Here is a 21,110-nt window from a genome sequence, read left to right as displayed (position 1 = left end):
CCTCAGTCTCTTCAAACTCACTGACTCCGAGTCATTCAGCTGTGTCTCGTTTGAACTCCCCTCTCTTGGCTTTGCATCTCTCCCACTCTGTGTAATATGTGACTTCTCCTTCAGTTTCTCCTTCACCTACACCTTCTACTCCTCTTTCCTCTCATCTGTCTTGTCCTAGTCACTAACTTTTGTCACACCGTCTGTTAAGGTCTAATATTCCAGGTCCCTATCACAAATGGGATGGTCCTGCCTTCATCTGCGCTCTGCTTGACTGTCATCATCACTGGTTTGTGGTGCTCTGTTGAATTGTCCTCTTCTTCTCCCCAGTCTGGGCATCTGTGTTTCAATTACAAAAAAATCCGCAATTAGAATTTTGTGTTTCATTGTTTCTATAAATAAAAAATGGCTGTGAATGTTGAGGACTTTCCTGGTCCCAGGATTTGAAGGACTTTCCAAAGGACTTTCCTGGTCCCAGGATTAGAAGGACTTTCCTGGTCCCAGGATTAAAAGGACTTTCCAAAGGACTTTACTGGTCCCAGGATTAGAAGGACTTTACTGGTCCCAGGATTAGAAGGACTTTCCAAAGGACTTTACTGGTCCTAGCAATTAAAGGCAACAGATCTCCGAAGTTTCAGAACATTTCAGTCTAAAAAGTTTCAAAAACATCTTTGTTTGTAGCTTCAAGACTGAACCTTCTTTTTTATTACAGCATTTCGACCTTTGAAGAGAAAGCATCTATTCAAGGGGGAATCAGACTCTGACTTTCGTTCAGAGAGCCTGGACATGTTTACCTCAACAGTCAAAGATTTCGAACAGATAGGTTCATAAACGAGATCATCACAGACATGCACCCAGTTTCAATGGTGAGTGATGAAGCATTTTGAAACATGATCGCCACTTTCCATTCCACGTACACCATTCCCCCAATGTCACACAAGATGAAAAGGAATGTAAAGAAAGTCCTTAAAGAAGCTGACTGCTTTGCACTCACTGCAGATGTTTAGACAAGCATCACCACAGAGGCTTATCTCAGCGTGACCTGTCATTATCTTGGAGATGATTTGGAGATGAATTCCCACTGCCTCACAACTATGCCCCTGGAGGACAGATGCATTGTAGCCTGGCTTGAGGACCACATTGTTTGATATTCTTTTCTCAGAAGTTAAAAGCTGTTTTCCATGGCAGCAGATTAAATACTGTTGCGGCAGTGAAGATTCTGGAGGAGTAACACCAATGGGCATCAGTGTACCACACCTTACAGCTGGAGATCAACCATGCACTGAAGAACCAGGCCATTAGCAGTGGGCTGTGGGGGCCCTTGCAGAGCACCTTGGGAACAGACTGCTGGGGCGGATATGGGCTGTGACGGCTGGGATCTCAGATCCCACAGTGCCTCTGAGGTGGAAACATTACCTTGACCTCAACCCTGACCAGTGGAGCATCATTGAAGAACTGAACAAACCACTTCAGCCATATGAATGTGCTGAAGTCTTCGTGAGTAGTGAGAAATGTGTCAGAATCTCTGCACTACCTCTTCCACTGAATGGACTTTTAGTTTTTCAAGTATCACTTTCACTTTCAACTCAGTTTGAATTTGTATCGCTGCAGTGTACATGTTTAGGCTTAATAATTCTTGAAACTAATCTTAGTCTATGATTGCCCTCTAAGTGGAGCTGCAGCTCCTTGTGGGTTTTCTTTGATAAATTGTGTGTGCATGGTTGTCTCTTGGTTAATAAACGTGTGTTAATTCCTTATGATATGATTTTAGATGTAATGACACTTGTGTTACCCATGTCCCATTCCACTATTACACTTGCCCTTTTCAGTGAATTGAATGAAAATAGTGATTAATAATCTCAGTTGCTCGTTGAAATGTGGCCCCGGTGTGTGTCAGAACGAGCTATCTCTAACCCTCTAACGTGGCTGTCTCGGTGTTGATTGGTACTCTCTAGTGACAGCACCCAGCTCGCCTAGTGACCTCTCACCCTGCCCCCCCCCCCCGAGTCATGTTGTTGATGATGATGATGAGGAGGATTTCCTGTCATTCTTAGTGAAGGTTGCTCTGCCTGGTCAGGCAGCTGTCACAGAGACCAGATGAGGTCAGACAGACAGTCCTCTCTCTCTTTTTCTCCTTATTTCTACCCCTCCATTCTTCTCTCTCATCCCTCTTTCTTTCCCATTTCTCCCCCTCTCTTTCTGTCTCTTTTTCTTTCTCTCTCAGGATGAATTAGCGTGTTCGTTTCCCACTAGTGTCACTGGCAGTAACCAAAGAGCAGAACTCCTCTATAAAGCTCTGAGGGATGGACAGGCCTGAGTTCTGGTTCCTCCCCACACCCACTATGCATCCAGCCTCCATCCCTGTTCCCAAGCCTAAACCCCATCCTCACATCCAACTACCTCCCCAACCCCATCAAATGTGAGTTCTGTCCCTGTACGTCGTCTACCGTTAGCAACACTTCTACGCTAACTTTACTGTTGACGTGTAAACTTCCTTGGTGATTAAAAGCAATCCTCATCCTCAGCATCATCTACAGACTTCCCCTGGCCTGTGTTGTTATGACGTTAGGCTAGCTAGTGCTCTCACCGCCAGTGCTGTTTAATGGTGGATGGTGGCTAATTACATTGTCTGATGAAGTGCATGCAGTGGGCACGTCTGGACGCCGAGCCTCTCTTTCCCCTCGAATTAGGCTTTCATCCATCAGCCTGCTCAACTGATGCCTCTATGCCATCGCCTCGGCCCAATGCCTAGTGCTAAACACACACACACAAATATAAGTGCCAGTACATACAAACTCACACACACACCGACGCAAGCACACAAACATATAAGCACATGCATATGCACACACACGCGCGCGCGCGTACGCACACAAACACAGACGTATAAACAAAGGCAGACATAGTCTTACACATTCACAACCGCACGCACGTGCAAATACAAACTCACGGACACACACACACATACATCCACATGCATTTTTTTGTATGTTTCTTCAGTAATTGCTTTTTGTACCCCTCCATCCTCTTGCCTCCCCCCCCCCCCCCCCCCACACACACACAAGTTCTGCCTCCCGGCCACACATCCACGGCATGTTTTTTTTATTTGCATCATTATTGGGGAGAGATGCTCCGGGCCTGTGGCAGGACAGGACAGTGGGGATTTTTTTTTTGCTGAAAATGAGGCTTTGCTGCGGCCTCCTCTTGTTAATTATCCTGGGCATAATGCATCAACATGATACGTGTGATGTACGAGCTGTGTTTAAATACCAATGATATTCATTACCAGCCATTAATAAGTAAAATAAAGTAGGTCACTAGTAACGATGGGGAGGCAGAGAGGGGGAAATGTGTGTCTCTGTGTCTGTGTGTGTGTATGTGTGGGTGTCTGTGTGTGTGTGTGTGTGTGTGTCTGTGTATGTCTGTGTGTGTGTCTGTGTGTTTGTAGGTGTCTGTGTGTGTGTGGGTGTGTGTGGGTGTCTCTGTGTGTGTGAGTGTGTGTGTGGGTGTCTGTGTGTGTCTATCTATATGTGTGTGTGTATGTGTGTGTGTCTGTGTGTCTGCGTGTCTGTGTCTGTCTGTGTGTATTTGTTTGTGTGTGTGCATGCGCACGCCAGTCAGAATCAGAAGCAGGTTTATGGTCTTATAAGAGGAGAATTTTGAAATAGCTCACACACTAACACAAAAAACTAATACACATGCATAAGGTCAGAGTATACACAAATGAAATGAGCTCCCATAAATTAGGAAATTAATATAATAGCTACACACCTGAAAGTACCCATCTCTTAATGGAGCTATGATGAACCTGGAATAACGACTGGAAGAGGACCCAAGTGTATTCTACGCAGACACAGTCAGGAGACTAAAACCTTTTCATGCCTACAAGCGGCAATGCTGCCACCTCTATTGTTTTCAGTGTACGCACAACGGCAGATTTGCCTCTCACTCCGGCGGCAGCAAAAAGAGGAAGCCAAGCTGCTGTACAATTTTGTGGCCTTGCCGCCGAAGTTAAACAATGTTCAGCTTCTGTCTCAGAGACAGTGGGCAGGATTCATGCTGATCAACAAACAACCTGTCAAGACCTGATTACGCTAGTTCCTGAGTATCTGCAATCATACCAAGAGCATCAAAAAAAACGTGGGCATGGGGCAACATTTGCATTTGGAATGGAAAGAGTTATAATCCCTGATAAAATGTGCCTACATATAGTATTCACCTTTTTGCAAAAAAAAATAATAGCTTTTAGACAAGTGCATTATTTTGTAAAGTAGATCATTTTTATATTATGCTATTATGTACCCTGCATAGAACAACAATCAAAGATCATGACAACAACACAGAACAGTGACACGTGATGACGTGAAATCCCAGCCACTTTGGGGACCGCCCACTGCTACCTTCCATTGCTGATGGTTCGAAGGAGAAATGATACCGTTCAGAACAACAAGATTTCACGGCCAGGGGTTACTCTTCCTGGTGTGAAAGCCCTTTAAGGATCACAGTTGGAAAATTGTGGAAGATTCCAACAAGCTATTTTAATCTCTTGCCGGAGAAAAATCCCTACTTTCATAACCATTTGACTTTGATTGGAACTGGGTTAAATAGTCAGAGGATTTAAAATATAACTTTTTGTCCACGAACACCAGAAGTGAGTTTGGCAACAGTGATGGTCAAGCAGAAAAAAACTGTGGTGGTGGATATGTTATGAGTTTTTTTTCTTTGCTTCCAAAAGCCCTGGGAACCTAGTTTGGACGCATGGTAATATCTGGCAATAACTGGGTCGTCATTGGATTTTTAAGCATGATAATGATCCAAGAATACCTCCAAATCCACACAAAAATATCTTGCTGAACAGAGAATCAAGCTTTAGCAATGGCCGTCCCAGTCCCTTGGCCTAAACCCCATTGAAGAGAAAAGCAAGGGTCAAGGACTGAAAGATTTGGAGAGGCTGTGATTTCAGCTTAGAATGTTTTTTTTTCTCCTGTCTCTCGTGTCATTCTTCTCTGTCCACTCTCCATACTCTCTGTTCTCTCTCCAGCCTCTGTCCTCTTTCCAGACTCTCTGCCCTCTCTCCAGCCTCTGCCCCCTCTCCAGCCTCTGTCCACTCTCCAGACTCTCTGTCCTCTCTCTAGCCTCTGTCCTCTCTCCAGCCTCTGTCCACTCTCCAGACTCTCTGTCCTCTCTCTAGCCTCTGTCCACTCTCCAGACTCTCTGTCCTCTCTCCAGCCTCTGTCCTCTCTCCAGCCTCTGTCCTCTCTCCAGCCTCTGTACTCTTTCCAAACTCTGTCCTCTCTCCAGCCTTTGTATTCTCTGTCCTGTGTCCAGACACTCTATCCCGTCTGTCTTTTCTCCAGCCTCTCTGTCCTCTTTCCAGCCTTTTTCCCATCTACAGACTCTCTGTCCTGTCTGTCCTGCCTGTACCTTTTCCAGCCCCTCACCATGTACATTAGCCCCCAGGCAGATGAAGAGGGCTAATTCACCATAACGCTTTTACTGCGGTGTAAAACTCCCCGGCCCCTTCATTTGCAGTGTAATAAACCATTCCCCTGACATGCTCCTTCCCTTCCTTCCCGTATATTTATCAATTAATCCCACACGTTCCTCCATTATGTCAGCATTTCCTCCTCCAGCCCTGCATACTGAGTGACCCGACAGAGACAGTGGAGGGGGAAAGGAGAGGCCAGAGGTGTCATGGCTGCCTGGTGCCTTTTAAAGGGGTTCCTCCGACACGGGATGCTCTGTTTTTATAACGCAGCCATCCGCTGCACAGTCACTGTCATAATACCATGGAACTGAAATGCAATAACCACCTATAGTTGTCATGCTGGGATATGTACTGGGATATGTATTTCATAATTTAACAAGGAAAAGTACTAGGCAAGTCTGGTTCAGCCAGCCTGTGGGTAGAAGTGACTGTGGTGACCTGGGGAGGGGGTTTGAAGACCAGCGATTTATGGGCCAAGGCCATCTTTGTTGAGAGAAGTGGTCAAGACTTGGTTCCGTTTTGTGAAAACAGCATGTGTGGAGATGTGGGGTCTGTTTACTTCGTCATTGTTAAAACATGCATGTGCAAGAGTTTCATGGGATACATGCACTAATGTAAACATAACTCATATCAGTGTTTAAAACTAGCAGACCATTGAATTCAGAATTGTTTGTCTGGAACTTCAACCTTTAAGCCATGCCTTTCTGTTCATAAATTCTGCCGTTAATGTGGGCAGACTGGAACATGAATCAGCTAGTCTGGGCAGACAGGAACTTAAATCTATTTTATAGCTAGAATGAGTGGCAGATCATAAGATAAAACAGTGATGTCACCATGTTAGGTATATCATTTTAAATAAAATGTCAAAATAAAGGTACTTGCAAGTTATGTTAGTTCTGGCTTTTTGTGATACCATTATTGGTTTCAGACAGCGAGTGGTTGATTTTCAAAGGAGCCTTGGCGGTGAGTGGTAATCTAGAAGATAAAAATGTTGGTCAAGCCAGTTTGCTAGCTTCTGTCATTGCGGGACAACATGGACAATGCAGTCAACATGGGCACACACTTCAACCTACAACACCTTGATAATTCAGAACCGAATTTAATAGCTTCACAGCATAGTATATAAATAAGATCTCTGCAAAAACATAGTATAACAAACAGGCTAGCCTGCTAACCCTGTTTCCCGAATGACGGAATCTAAAACAAAAATCCATAACATCTCATTGTATGATTTTTAAATAATTTATTTGCATTTTATTGCATGACATAAGTATTTGATCACCTACCAACCAGTAAGAATTCCGGCACTCACAGACCTGTTAGTTTTTCTTTAAGAAGCCCTCCAGTTCTCCACTCATTACCTGTATTAACAGCACCTGTTTGAACTTGTTACCTGTATAAAAGACACATGTCCACACACTCAATCAAACAGACTCCAACCTCTCCACAATGGCCAAGACCAGAGAGCTGTGTAAGGACATCACGGATAAAATTGTAGATCTGCACCAGGCTGGGATGGGCTACAGGACAATAGGCAAGCAGCTTGGTGAGAAGACAACAACTGTTGGTGCAATTATTGGAAAATTGAAGTTCAAGATGACGGTCAATCTCCCTCGGTCTGGGGCTCTGTGCAAGATCTCACCTCGTGGGGCATCAATGATCATGAGGAAGGTGAGGGATCAGCCCAGAACTACACGGCATGACCTGGTCAGTGACCTGAAGAGAGCTGGGACCACAGTCTCAAAGAAAACCATTAGTAACACACTACGCTGTCATGGATTAAAATCCTCCAGCACACGCAAAATTCCCCTGCTCAAGCCAGCGCATGTCCAGGCCCGTCTGAAGTTTGCCAATGACCATCTGGATGATCCAGAGGAGGAATGGGAGAAGGTCATATGGTCTGATGAAACAAAAATATAGCTTTTTGGTCTAAACTCCACTTGCCGTGTTTGGAGGAAGAAGAAGGATGAGTACAACCCCAAGAACCCCATCCCAACCGTGAAGCATGTAGATGGAAACATCATTCTTTGGGGCTTATTTTCTGCAAAGGGGACAGGACGACTGCACCGAGGGGAGGATGGATGGGGCCATGTATCGCGAGATCTTGGCCAACAACCTCCTTCCTTCAGTAAGTTTCTGTACCAAATATTAAGTTCTGCTTTTCTGATGTGTCAAATACTCAAAATTCATACAATGTGATTTTTTTTAATATATTTCGTCACTCACATTTGAAGAGTACCTATGATAAAAATGACAACCTGCAAAATCGGCAGTGTATCAAATACTTGTTCTCCCCACTGTATATGGCCAGCTTTCCCATTTAAAAACATGATTTTGTATCAATAGCTGTATGTTTGTTAGAGGAAATATTTTTTACATCCATCAGCCCTATAAACAGTTTATGTTAGCCAAGTGTTGTTTCCATTTGCTTGCTTGCTAGGGACCGAGCCAGTTGTAAACCTTTGTTTTGCATTGGCGAAGTGCGGTCGTGTCAATGTGTTGGAATTTGGGATGCTATCATAAACGCAAGTGCTTGTATGTAAATACAACAAAGTATTTAGAGGCAGTGCTGGGCATTTGTTTGCTAGGTTTGTTGGCTTACTATGACAAATTGAACTTGACTGAATTATTTAGCCCAACAAGAGACCAAAGTTTCAACTATTTAAATGAATAGTTTAGATCCTGATGCAGTCCACAATGCCTAGCAGGCTACAGTAACATGCATACGTTCCAAGATGGCGGACAATCTGGAAATATTATGTTAGCATCCCGGAGGTATTTAATGTTTTATTGTATGTATAAATCCTCTATGAAGTGTGCTCTGTAAACCCTGAATCCAGGGCAACAACACTGATTGCTGTTTAAGTGGTAGGGAATGGAAGTGTATTCCTCCGCCTGGGGCTATATAGAAGAACCCCCCTTTGCAAATCTTCTTTGCTGGTTTGTTTGAAGCCATTTTGAGCCAGCTTCTGTTAGTATGACATGAAGTTATCATTGCTAGCGGTTAGTGAAAAGAAATTACGCTGCTGACCTGACGTTTTCAAGATGGATGCGCACTATTGGTCAGCAGGAATGTTCACAACATTTTATTTATGAATGTACTAAGTTATTGCAGTTTTAGTTGTTGCAACATGCTTTGAGATGGTGTTAATCAAAAGACCCGTACTTCATAAATTGTTGCAGTTGCACTTTTAATTGGGCCAGTATTGGCTGGTACTATAGGATGGAGGACTGAAGCGTCTGGTTTACAGTTATTATTGTAAAAACTTTGCTATGATATTTTATTTCATGATTTGGTAACACAAGCGTATTCGTTTTAATCTGGTGGGAATTTGCATATCTCAGATAATATATATATTCTTTTAAAGATAGTCTCCTACGCAGCATGCCTTGTGTAATATATTTTTAGATGCGGTGAACCCTAACCCTCAACATTCTGTTGCGAATGTGAAGTATTCTACACCTAAAACCAATTTACTACATATTCAATGGGAATCTAAATGGCTACGTCTGCTCTAGTGGAAATATGCAAAACCGTCTGTGAAGTGACCAGCGAATTCCCAAATAAAAGCAGAGATATTTGAGGGGGAAGTCAGATCCTTGATGTTTGAGGTATATTTAGATATCAGAGACATTTCCCCCCAGTGTGCATGTAAATGGGAGCCATAGGGATGAGAATAGGAGTGTTTTAATTGAGTGAGACGGCCTGTGAGAGTGGCCATGCTCCAGTGAAGCGTGCTATCCTACCTGTCTCCCCTCTCTCCACACGGCCCTGATATGACACACGTTCTACGGTAGCAGACCCATCGCTGGAACAGGAACATGACAGCCTTCATATGGACTAGTGTGATGGTAGCAGGACAGAGCACACAGAGGAAATGCAGGTGAAGTGCTTTTTTGGGTATAGAAAAGCAGGATGTTGTGGACAGGATATACACACACACACACACACACACCGTGTTCTGCATTCATATACGCGGACATTAACAAAAATGCTTTAGCGCAAACATACACACATGCGCTCTTCTAATAGTCGAAGATGAGAGATAGTAGAGCTATGCCAGAATTAACAGAACATGTTTTATGTTTTCGTGACTTTGCTTGGTTGTTTCTGTTATGTCATACGCGGCAATGCAGTACTTTACACACTAGAAATCCACAACAGACCGATAACGCCATAAGAAAAAGTTTAGTGGTGCACATCGCTGTTGTTTTACTGTGTGACCTGAATCCTGTAGGACCTGTGCCAAAGATACTAACCTAGCTATCGAAATGGGGACACAAATGTATTGCCCTTAAAAAACAGATTTTTACTAATCTTAAACCTTCGCAAACCCTAACCTCATATTTAACATTTACCTTAATATTAAAGCTTACCATAATTGTAAGTTAGGCTCTAGTCCTTTCACCTGAGCCAAGAATTGTCTTTTTTGCTATAGGAAAGATGTCCCAATAATTTGCCTTTTTCTGATTCATTGAGTTTATGGAAACTTTTCTTCTGTTTATAGTAAAACATTTTGGACACACAAACACATCAAATATAGCTATTCTAATAGTAATATATTTCTTTACTAAACATAATCCCGAACTATGACCTAACCATGACCTCAAAAACCTGAGTTTACCCATAAACCTGACCCAAAATCTGACCCCCATACCCCCCTAACACTCAGGCCAAAAAATATATGTAACGTTTCAAAATGGGGACAGGAAACATTTTCCACAGGGGGATACATTCGTCCCCATTTATTTAGTGAAAGCCAGGCACACGCATTTGGCGGGTGTCGGAGGGGGGTACAATTGCAAACACTTAAAACTTCAAATGGCCATGGTGTCTTATGCTAAAAGGTGTGTGTTGACGAATGAGGCGGCTAACCCTGGCTGAGGGAGCTCAGTGTCGGCATTAGACAGAGACTGAAAGTGTGCATATTTAATCTGAGTGTGGCGCCCAGACCAAGCCACTCTCTGTTTCTCATTACGGCCCTAACTGTCTGTTGCTGTGTCTTTAATAACGCCTCGGCCAGCGCGTCACACTCCATGGAGGGACGCGCTGGCTTCAGTGGGCCAGCATTAGGCCTGTGTCCGCTGGGCATGAGCCTTTGGAAGGAAATAGGGTGTGTGGACGTGAGTTGTTTGGCCAGGCAGATGTTTGGTGACGCTGGAAGAAGCTGGGATTCTCACTTGGATAAGCAGGGTGTTATTGCAGGGTATTTGTCAAATGCATCGCTGACAACAGGTCTAGATGAACAGTACAGGCCATTTTTCTGGAAACCACAGCCTTCCTCTGAGGTGGCAGGGACCCTGACCCCCAGTTCACACCACCCTCTGAAGTGTCACCATAGTACTTGACACATTGGTGTGAGATCGTTCATGAATTACCCCTTAATAATGAATGAACCAGTTCTAACGTCACGTATGCAAACAGTGTATGAATAAGTATAAACGAAGGACTTAATATTGGCATTAGCTGTGAGCTGACGAGGAAATTAGCCTAAAGAGACTATGGGGTCATTTCAGTCCAACCCACATTGCAGTATTTTACACAGGACCTCTTTTTCCAGTGGTCAGTTCATAGAAACTACTTCAGGACAGCCCTCCTCACGGAAGGACCTATCTGTTCCAGAATCCAACGCGTAAACAATGCAAATGCAGGTTTTAATGAATCCCAACCTAAGACTTGTTTGCCGTGTGTGTAAACATGCCTTCTGGTCTGTGATGGAAACTTAAGTTGAATATCTTTTTTTTTGGAATATTTTCTCGTGATTGTGTGTCTGGGAACACAAGTCTTTGTGCCATCTATCAATCCTGTCCACCCCTCTCTCTCCTTCTCCTTCCTCTTTCCCTTCTGCTGGGGGAGATTTACAATTAATGTTTTCTTTTTTTTTTTTGTTGGTCCTTCTGTGCGTTCTTTCTTCTTCTTTTCTCTTCTCCCTTCACTTCTTCAGAGGACTTTGTTTCCTCATGCATCTCATATATTACCGAATGAAAAAACAGGCGTGTGTTTTTTAGGCAGGGCCCCTCGCTGTGCGTGTAATTTCCTGTTTGTGTGGTGCTCCGTCGCGTCGGCCCTCGTCTCGCTCGACCCTCGGCGAAACCCCTCTGGTGTGAATGAGAGAGAGAGGGATAAAAAAAGAGGGATGGGGGGGAACAGGATGATAACTAAAGCAGCTCGGATTTCACAAACGCATATTTCATCAATCATGTGAATAAGTGTGAGTGATTATGCATAGCCGCGGCAGGGTTAGGCCTGATTACCATACACCATAAAGGCTGCTTTCTTATCTCACACACACTGATTAGTTTCTGTCTGCAGATAGCCTCTCCCCTCCTCTACACACACACACACACACTTCCTATAGCAAGTGAAATAGACTCATTTCGTCGAAATTACGTCCCGCTCTCCCAGCCCCGGATTAGATGCAGATCCAGGGAAATACCTAATTCAGGTTTTAGTTAATCAGGGACTAGGAGATGAGATATCATGAACATAGATTAACCTTGGATTACATACAACTGGACTGCACGCTGAGAATCTGGTTAAATGACTGTCGTCCAACATAGATGAATGCATTTCCATGATGAACTAAATTAAATAGGTCATTTAGAAAAGGTGCAGCCTTACATGTATTTTAGAGCTTGTGTGTATACATATTTCCACTTTTAATGTGACCTATAATGTGAACAATTCAAATTAAAAACAAATTGAAATCTTCGAGGGGGAAAAATGAAAAATAAAATCTTACAATAACCTCTTTTACATTGTAGGTCACATTAAAGGTGGAAAAGGTTCTGGCATAATTTATCTTTGTCTCATTCTTTTACATCACAAGAACCTGGCAGTTTAACAGGGGTGTGTAGACTTTTTATATCCACTGTATATTTATATAGAGAAATACAAGTAAATATATATATATATATATATATATATATATATATATATTTATATACACAAATATATAGATGTGCACACACATTTGTTTATTAGTATAATCACAGATTACATATAATCCCTATTAATTTAGTATCCAATTATCTCAGTGGGCCTATTTTTCATGACTTCTATCATGTTTTAACTTTTTTGGCATAAACACCAACTCATGAGTCACTCCTTTTAGAAACCAATGCACATTTCCCCACACTCAAAATAATTCCAGCATCCAAACTGTACACTCTGCAGCCGCAATTTAATGAAAGAAAAGAGACTCTTCAGAACAGCCAAAAGTGTAATTATATTGGACGACTGTCATTAGGACCACAGCGCTTGTAGCCTGCCTTGATGTGTTCACTGTTTTTGCCACTTATCTCTCAACTTGGCAAAATGTTAGTATTCTCATTGAACCACACTGCCTTTGAATGTGCACTACCTCATGCTACATCAAATGAATTAGAGGATTTGTTTATGCAGTAAAACATGCAGTAGTGTTAAATAAGGGTGAGTTGCCTATAGTAGCCTGTACCATTGTGATGGCCACATAGGCCATACCTAAACTCAACTTCTGCTTCCCAGATGTTTAGTTGTAGGCCTCTTGCTGTGCTGTCGTTGATATCACCTATCAAGAATGGTTTGTATCCCTGCTTAAAGGAGAACTGTCAGTAGCTCTTTGTCTTATACTCAAAGAGTGGCGCTAGTCATGTGTGTTTTGTGTCACTTCAGTGTCACAGTGCCCTGGACATGCTCCACAAGCAGTTAGAGTCTTTTTTTTTGAGTATTCACAGCGACAGAAAATAAATATTCACAGACACAGAATATAAATATTCACAGAGACAGAGGAGAAATATTCACAGAGAGAGAAAGAAGAGGAATATTCAAAGAGACCGAATGGCCATTTTATAAAAAAAGATATTCAACTTAAGTTGAATTCACAGAGACAGAAGAGGAATATTCACAGAGAAAGACAAAAGAGAAATATTCACAGAGACAGAAGAGAAATGTTCACGGAGACAGAAGATAAATATTCACAGAGAAAGACAAAAGAGAAATATTCACAGAGACAGAAGAGAAATGTTCATGGAGACAGAAGATAAATATTCACAGAGAGAGAAAGAAGAAGAATATTCACAGAGACAGAAGAGAAATATTCACATAGACAGAAGAGGAATATTCACATAGACAGAAGAGGAATATTCACATAGACAGAAGAGGAATATTCACGGAGACAGAAGAGGAATATTCACAGAGTCAGAATGGCCATTTTATGAAAGAAATTATTCAACTTCAGTTGAATTCACAGAGACAGAAGAGGAATATTCACACAGAGAGAAAGAAGAGAAATATTCACAGAGACAGAAGAAAAATATTCACAGAGAGAGAAAGAATAGAAATATTCACATAGACAGAAGAGGAATATTCACAGAGACAGGAGAGGAATATTCACAGAGACAGAAAATGAATATTCAAGGAGACAGAAGAGAAAAATTCACAGAGTCAGAATGGCCATTTTATAAAAAAAGATATTCAACATAAGTTGAATTCACAGAGACAGAAGAGGAATATTCACAGAGAAAGACAAAAGAGAAAATATTCACAGATTCAGAAGAGGAATATTCACGGAGTTAGAATGGCCATTTTATTTTTAAAAAAAAATTCAACTTAAGTTGAATTCACAGAGACAGAAGAGGAATATTCACACAGAGAGAAAGAAGAGAAATATTCACAGAGACAGAAGAGAAATATTCACAGAGAGAGAAGAGGAATATTCACAGAGATAGCAGAGGAATATTCAAGGAGACAGATGAGAAAAATTCTCTGAGTCAGAATGGCCATTTTATAAAGAAAGATATTCAACTTAAGTTGAATTCACAGAGACAGAAGAGGAATATTCACAGAGAAAGACAAAAGAGAAATATTCACAGAGACAGAAGAGAAATGTTCACGGAGACAGAAGATGAATATTCACAGAGAGAGAAAAAAGAAGAATATTCACAGAGACAGAAGAGGAATATTCACAGAGACAGAAGAGGAATATTCACAGAGACAGAAGAGGAAAATTCTCAGAGTCAGAATGGCCATTTTATTAAAAAAGATATTCAACTTAAGTTGAATTCAAAGAGACAGAAGAGAAATATTCACATTAACAAAAGAGGAATATTCACGGGGACAGAAGAGAAATATTAATGGAGACAGAAGAGAAATATTCACAGAGACAGAAGAGAAATATTCACAGAGACAGAAGAGGAATATTCACAGAGACAGAAGGGGAATATTCACAGAGACAGAAGGGGAATATTCACAGAGACAGAAGGGGAATATTCACAGAGACAGAAGGGGAATATTCACAGAGACAGAAGGGGAATATTCACAGAGGGGTTGAGGCAGAATTAGCAACGTATGAAAGGCCTCAGTTCCACCGTTAACGCAGTCAACTCTTCCTCCTCTCTCTCCTCCGCTCCCTCTCCCTCCACCTCTTTCTCCTTTTTCTTCCTCTCTTCCTCCTCTCTCTCCCTCTCTCCCAGTGAGTGGTCGAAGTAATGTCAACTCTACCTCCTCCTCCTCTCCCTCTCTCCCTGGTAGTGGTTGTAGTAATGTCAACTCTCTCTTCTCTCGCTCTCTCCCTGGTAGTGGTTGTAGTAATGTCAACTCTCTCTTCTCTCGCTCTCTCCCTGGTAGTGGTTGTAGTAATGTCAACTCTCTCTCCTCTCGCTCTCTCCCTGGTAGTGGTTGTAGTAATGTAAACTCATTTCGGCTGGGCCGGGGCCCGTGTCAGAGTGTCTAAATGCTAGAAGTGCGTGGGACGCATTAGGACTTGACAGGGCCCTTCGTGAAATAAGTGAAATTAATGGAGCTCTTTTCATGTCGGACAAGGCCGCGGCACCCCTTTCACGCTGCTTACAGTCACCCAAAAGTCAATAGTTTTTTATTACTCCTCGCTCGACCTACATTCCACACTACAAGTGCTAGACCCACTAATTGGTATCAGTTTGTGGGAAGGGAGAGAGAAAAAAAATACTTAATCCCAAAGAACACTGAAGCAAATAAATCAATCTCATATTTTTCCCCTGTCTTTTTTTTCATTGAGTCATAGGGAAAGAGGATGGTGAACGATGGTGGGAGGGAAGTGGAGTGTATGAGAGGACAAAGGCTCAGTTTGAGCACTGTTCCCATGAGGTAATAATGTCTGGGATGTTAATGGAGTGGCTTGGTTAGCGTGGCCTGAACTGATCAGGTGACCTGCGCCTATGGGTTTTCCCATCCCATACATCAGGGCTCTGTGTCCGGTTCAAACAAAGGAATAGTCTTTTGGAAATATGACCGCATTCAGCTGCTAAGGTTGCAAATCGTGATGTTAAGTAGTACATGACAAACGCATTATGCTGCATTACAGGAACCTATCCTCTGCTTTAGTCATGTGGTTCACTCTGCTGTCGCTCGTCCTTTTCAAGACTTTAACAACTGGAGAAGTTCTGTAAAGAAAATTACTATTGGAGGTGGTGCCATTATCGTTATGGCGATGATGAAACAGAAGAAGAGCACAAGGACTGAAATTCAGCTTCTTTAAAAGTTTAATTGAAATTCAATTCAGCAATTTATGCTTTCATTCTCACAAAATGTTTTATGAGGTATTATTTCTCCTTGAATTGAGGTTGGAATTGACCCCAACCCAGACAAAGGACAATGCAAGGTAAAGTCATACATTAAAGCATTTGTAGTGAATTGTCAGGAGGGGACGACTTGGAGATAAAGTTGATAGAGCAATGCTGTGGTCCCAAAGAAACTCTAATAAGACCACATTTGAGGTCAGGAAAATAACTAAGACATATTATTTTATTGTAGCTACAATATTATTTTATTGTAGTTATCCTTTAATTACACTTTGGACACCTAGCACATTTGTTTGGTTAACAATCTTTCTGTAACCAATTGAAAAGATTTAGAATTTTTTTAGCTGTGCACTTTAATGGCTTCAGAGGAAGTGTGACCACACTTTTCCCATGGTTAGTTGTTTGACTGAATAATGCCAAATATCGAGTCTAAAAAACCCTGTCATTTTCGGAATATTTGCTGGGATTTATATAAAGAAAGAAAAAATGTGGATTTGTTACACCGTGACTGGTCTCATCAGAATGCATGTCTCTCTACAATGTGACCAGCTGTTGAAGGAAATAATATTGTCTCAATAATTATTGGGGCCCATTGGTGACAGAGGTCACATGGAAGGTTTTGGGGGCATTATGCCAACATCTGTTTGGTGAGGAAGCCAAGACAAACTTAATGATTCCAATGAAAATATTCAATTTGTCTTTATGAAATTGACTGCTTCTGCATATTTTGAGTGTGGAACTTATCTATGTTTTGCCGGGATTTATGCTAACCAATTGTAAATGGCACAAGCTGAAAATGGACGGGACGTAATTAAACCAGATGTCTAGCGCAAGGTTAAACCAAATGTGTGGCACAAGGTTAAACCGGTGTTGTAGTGTGATGTTAAACCAGAGGTGTAGCATGAGGTTAAACCAGACGCGTAGCATGAGGTTAAACCAGTGGTATACCACAACCTGGTAAGGACTAACATCCCACAAATGTCTTGACATGGTCTCACCAATCACCGTTCCTTGGGAAGTCCCATGGTCTGGTCCAAAACCCTTTAAGGGACCTGATGGGAACGTGACTGAATGTCCGTGAGACGTCCCTGGTTAGGTGTGTAGAGGGAGTGGTCAGATCCTAACTTAGTAAGAGACAAAGTGAAAAAACCTCTGGATGACGGAGACTGCTGTTGTTGTTCTGGACCTCAACACAAGGAACACAAGAGCAAATGAAAGTTGGAGCAAATGAAAAATTACGAGACCACTGCACCTTTTTCTTTCCTTTCCAAAAAAGTTTAAAAGGTTTTGAGTGAGGAACAGAAGTGTTAAATTTTTTTACTTTTGGAAAGGAAAGAAAAAGGTGCAGTGGTCTCTTCATTTTGGTGCACAATTTCAAGTGCGAGTTTAGTTTTCTTGTACCGGTCAGTCAGGCAACCGTTAGTGTCAACCCCATGTATTTCTGTGTGTGTTTGTGTGTGTTTGTGTGTGTTTGTGTGTGTGTGTGTGTGTGTGTGTATGCAAGTGGCAAAGGGAGCTGTCATGGGTCTTCTCTGCCTTCTGCTTCCCCTGCACCCTCTGGCCACACACACACACACACACACACACACTTACATGATACACACTCCGTCCACACGCGTCCATACAAGGCACTTGACTAGTCCTGTACTCTGTAGTACAGATACAGCAAGAGACTGCTAAGTGGAAAACTTTCAAAGACACAGAAACCATGTTCGGTTTTGGTCTTTTCATTTCATTCCAGCCTTTACAACGTGCTAGCAGCCGTCTGTGCAACACACACCTCAGGACAGCTTACACACTTCCCAGGACCCACCAGCACATCATGGAGATGCCCATGTGGCCAGCTTGGTCCGCTTCACACAGCACCAAGACCTAACCACTTCAACTGCTGACGTGCGGGTAGAACTGTCAGGGCCCTCATGCTGCTACCTGTGAGAGGTCACTCGACTACCTGAGACGTGGTCAGGTTTGGAAATGTACTGAGAGGTGTGCCTCACTTTACACTGCACAGAAACCGGTTGGCAGTTTGGGTGAAGATGCGTGTATTGGGTGCTGAGTGTGTTTGTGTGTGTGTGTGTGTGTGTGTCAGCACGCTTCTCGACCGTTGTTACTGTCAGTGAGCGGGGGCTCCTGTTTACAAGGACAGGCTTGTTCCCGCCCCTAGGCGTTGGTCGGTCGGCATGGTGATGATTGTCATGGCGATGGAGTGTGAGTGACAGGGCGATCACATGTTTACCCCGAGAGCAGGAAGTACACAGCGCCCCAGTCTCTGACATTAGTTTGTCCTTCCTCAACTTCTACTTTATAAAAATAAATAAGTGAACCCTCCCTCCCTCCCACAGCGGCCAGCTCTAATTCTGAAGAGCCACTTTGTTCTGGGTCTCGGCCACTGCCTCACTGCAAGGGTTGCTGGGTAATCACAGGGCCTGGGTGAGGGGGCAGGGTTTACACCAGTTCATGGGAGACGGCAGGGGGACGGACGTCAGGCCACACACTCACAGAAACACGCACGCTCTCTCAAAAAGTCCCCTCAGAGAGACCCACACACAGTCCTACCCGGTGCTGTGGCGTTCCCCTGGCATGTCGGCCGGTTATAAAGTGGGCCCGGTCCCAGATATAAATACCCCGCCGGCTCTTTTTGCAGCGCAGCAGAAAAGGAGGTCAGGGTTTGAGCGGAGGCTCAGGCATTCATCATTAGCGGGCTGCCGGTAATGCGCCAGTTACAACCGTGATTAAGGGTTTGTTCCAGCAGCCGCTCTGCTCTGCCCACCCCCCCAGTCCCCCACCCCCCCCGTTTCTCACCGACTGCAGGGCCAGGGACTGACACGGTACACGCTTGCGTTACTCTTCTGCTCTTACGGGGCCGTGCGGTCGCATGATCACGGGGACCGGGAAACAGTGAGACAGGGAGAGAGGGAGACAGGGAGAGAGGGAGACAGGGAGACAGGGAGACAGGGAGAGAGGGAGACAGGGAGACAGGAAGACAGGGAGACAGGGAGACAGGAAGACAGGGAGACAGGGAGAGAGGGAGACAGGGAGACAGGAAGACAGGGAGACAGGGAGAGAGGGAGACAGGGAGACAGGAAGACAGGGAGACAGGGAGACAGGAAGACAGGGAGACAGGGAGACAGGAAGACAGGGAGAGAGGGAGACAGGAAGACAGGGAGACAGGGAGAGAGGGAGACAGGGAGAGAGGGTTTTCCTAAGTGTGTGTATTTATTGTGTTCTGCGCTGTGTTGTTTGGGGGTGGGGGGGGGTTGGCAGAGCTGCAGAACATCCATGCCCATTGGGTCAGGGGGCTTGAGGGGGTCATGACAGGGTTGTCATAATCACTCATGAAGAGAGCATTCACTGCCGGACACACACACAAACACAGACACACACATACACACACACACACGCTGTGAAACTCACTCTAGGGCTGTTAATGCTTCATTGAATATGTTTCTGAATTGAATGATGACTGATTTATGATATTTCTCACTTTGACATTTCTCCTAGCTACTCCTCAATCGCCACAGCTACAACAGGCAGGGCCGCAAGTGACTAACTGTATGTCTCTCCACCTCCCTCTCTCCCTCTCTCCCTCTCTCTCTCCCTCCCTCAACTCTCCCTCCCCTATCTTTCCCTCTTTGCCTTTACCTAATTCTCTCTCACTATTTCCCTCTCTGTCCCTCTCTCTTTCTCCCTGTCTTCTGTCTCCCTGGCTATCTGTCTTTCTCCCGGTCTGTCTCTCTCCAGCCCTTCAACAGAGTCTTCACCACCTGTCAAGTTTTTGATAAGTTTGGCCGTCTGTTCTCCAATGCCGGGAAGATTGTCTGAAACACAATCCGGTCCAAAGAAACAATAAAGCTCTACATAATCAAAATGTCACTATGGATGGACGTTATTGTATTTTATGATATATACTGTATCCTGTATGTACACAATACACACACTACTGTTCAAAGGTTTGGGGTCACTTAGAAATGTCCTTGTTTACGAAAGAAAAGCATATTTTTTGTCCATTAAAATGACATCAAATTGATCGGAAATACAGTGTAGACATTGTTAATGTTGTAAATGACTGTTGTAGCTGGAAATGGCTGATTTTTAATGGAATATCTACAAAGGCGTACGGAGGCCCATTATCAGCAGCCATCTGTACTGTGTTCCAATGACACATCGTGTTTGCTAATCCAAGTTCATATTTTTAAAAGGCTAATTTATCATTAGAAAACCCTTTTACCATTATGTTAGCACAGTTGATTGCTGTTGTGCTGATAAAAGAAGCAATAAAACTGGCCTTCTTTAGACTAGTTAAAGATCTTGAGCATCAGCAATTGTGGGTTCGATTACAGTCTCAAAATGGCCAGAAACAAAGAACTGAAACTCGTCAGTCTATTCTTTTTCTGAGAAATTAGGGCTATTATTTGAGCCAAGAAAATGAAGATCTCATACAACTGTGTGTAGTACTCTCTTCACAGAACAGCACAAACTGTCTTTAACCAGAATAGAATAGGAGTTGCACATGATCTGTCAAGCATGGTGGAGGCAGTGTGATCGTCTGGGGGTGCTTTGGTGGTGGTGAAGTAGGAGATCTTGAAGAAAAAAGGCTATCACTCCATTTTGCAAGGCTATACCATACCCTGTGGATGGCGTTTGATTGGAGCTCATTTCCTTCTACAACAGGACAATGACCCAAAGCACAGCTCCAAACTATGTAAGAACTATTTAGGGAAGAAGCAGTCAACTCTACTCAACTGTTATGGGAGCAGCTTGACCATATTGTACGTAAGAGGTGCCCATCAAGCCAATCCAACATGTGGGACGTCCTTCAGGAATCATGGGGTTAAATCTCTTTAGTTTACCTCAACAAATTGGCAACTAGAATGCTGCAAATGAAGAATTCTTTGACGAAAATAAAGTTTGAAGGACACAATTAGTATTTCAATTAAAAATAATTATTCCTGACGGTGTAAATGGCTATATTCCCTATAAATTGTGCTTTATTTCTTATTCAACTTAATTTCATGTACATTTTCATGGAAAACAAAGAAGTGATTAAGTGACCCCAAACCTTTGAATGACAGTATACTGTATATTGATAGTGTTT

General features: G+C 43.1%; 1 protein-coding gene across 3 annotated transcripts in view; it reads left to right on the top strand.

Annotated features, from left to right (window-relative positions):
* spata17 (spermatogenesis associated 17) overlaps nucleotides 1-19,854 on the top strand; it is a 54,672-nt gene extending 34,818 nt beyond the window's left edge. For 2 of the 3 annotated variants that reach the window (XR_003782952.2, XR_003782951.2), the window contains 2 exons: nucleotides 17,757-18,001; nucleotides 19,757-19,810. Coding sequence is in view for 1 of the 3 variants with exons in the window: in XM_010879075.3 (XP_010877377.2) it covers nucleotides 19,757-19,837 (81 nt within the window). In the remaining 2 variants the exon portion in view is untranslated. Of the gene's footprint in view, nucleotides 1-17,756; nucleotides 18,002-19,756 lie in introns of all 3 variants that reach the window. The other variant, XM_010879075.3, reaches the window with a different exon arrangement.
* The last annotated feature ends 1,256 nt before the right edge of the window (nucleotides 19,855-21,110 follow it).

The sequence above is a fragment of the Esox lucius genome, chromosome 15, assembly GCF_011004845.1.
Source record: "Esox lucius isolate fEsoLuc1 chromosome 15, fEsoLuc1.pri, whole genome shotgun sequence".
Taxonomy (NCBI): domain Eukaryota; kingdom Metazoa; phylum Chordata; class Actinopteri; order Esociformes; family Esocidae; genus Esox; species Esox lucius.
The sequence above is the reverse complement of the archived record's forward strand: the minus strand, read 5'-3'. Positions and strand labels throughout refer to the sequence as shown.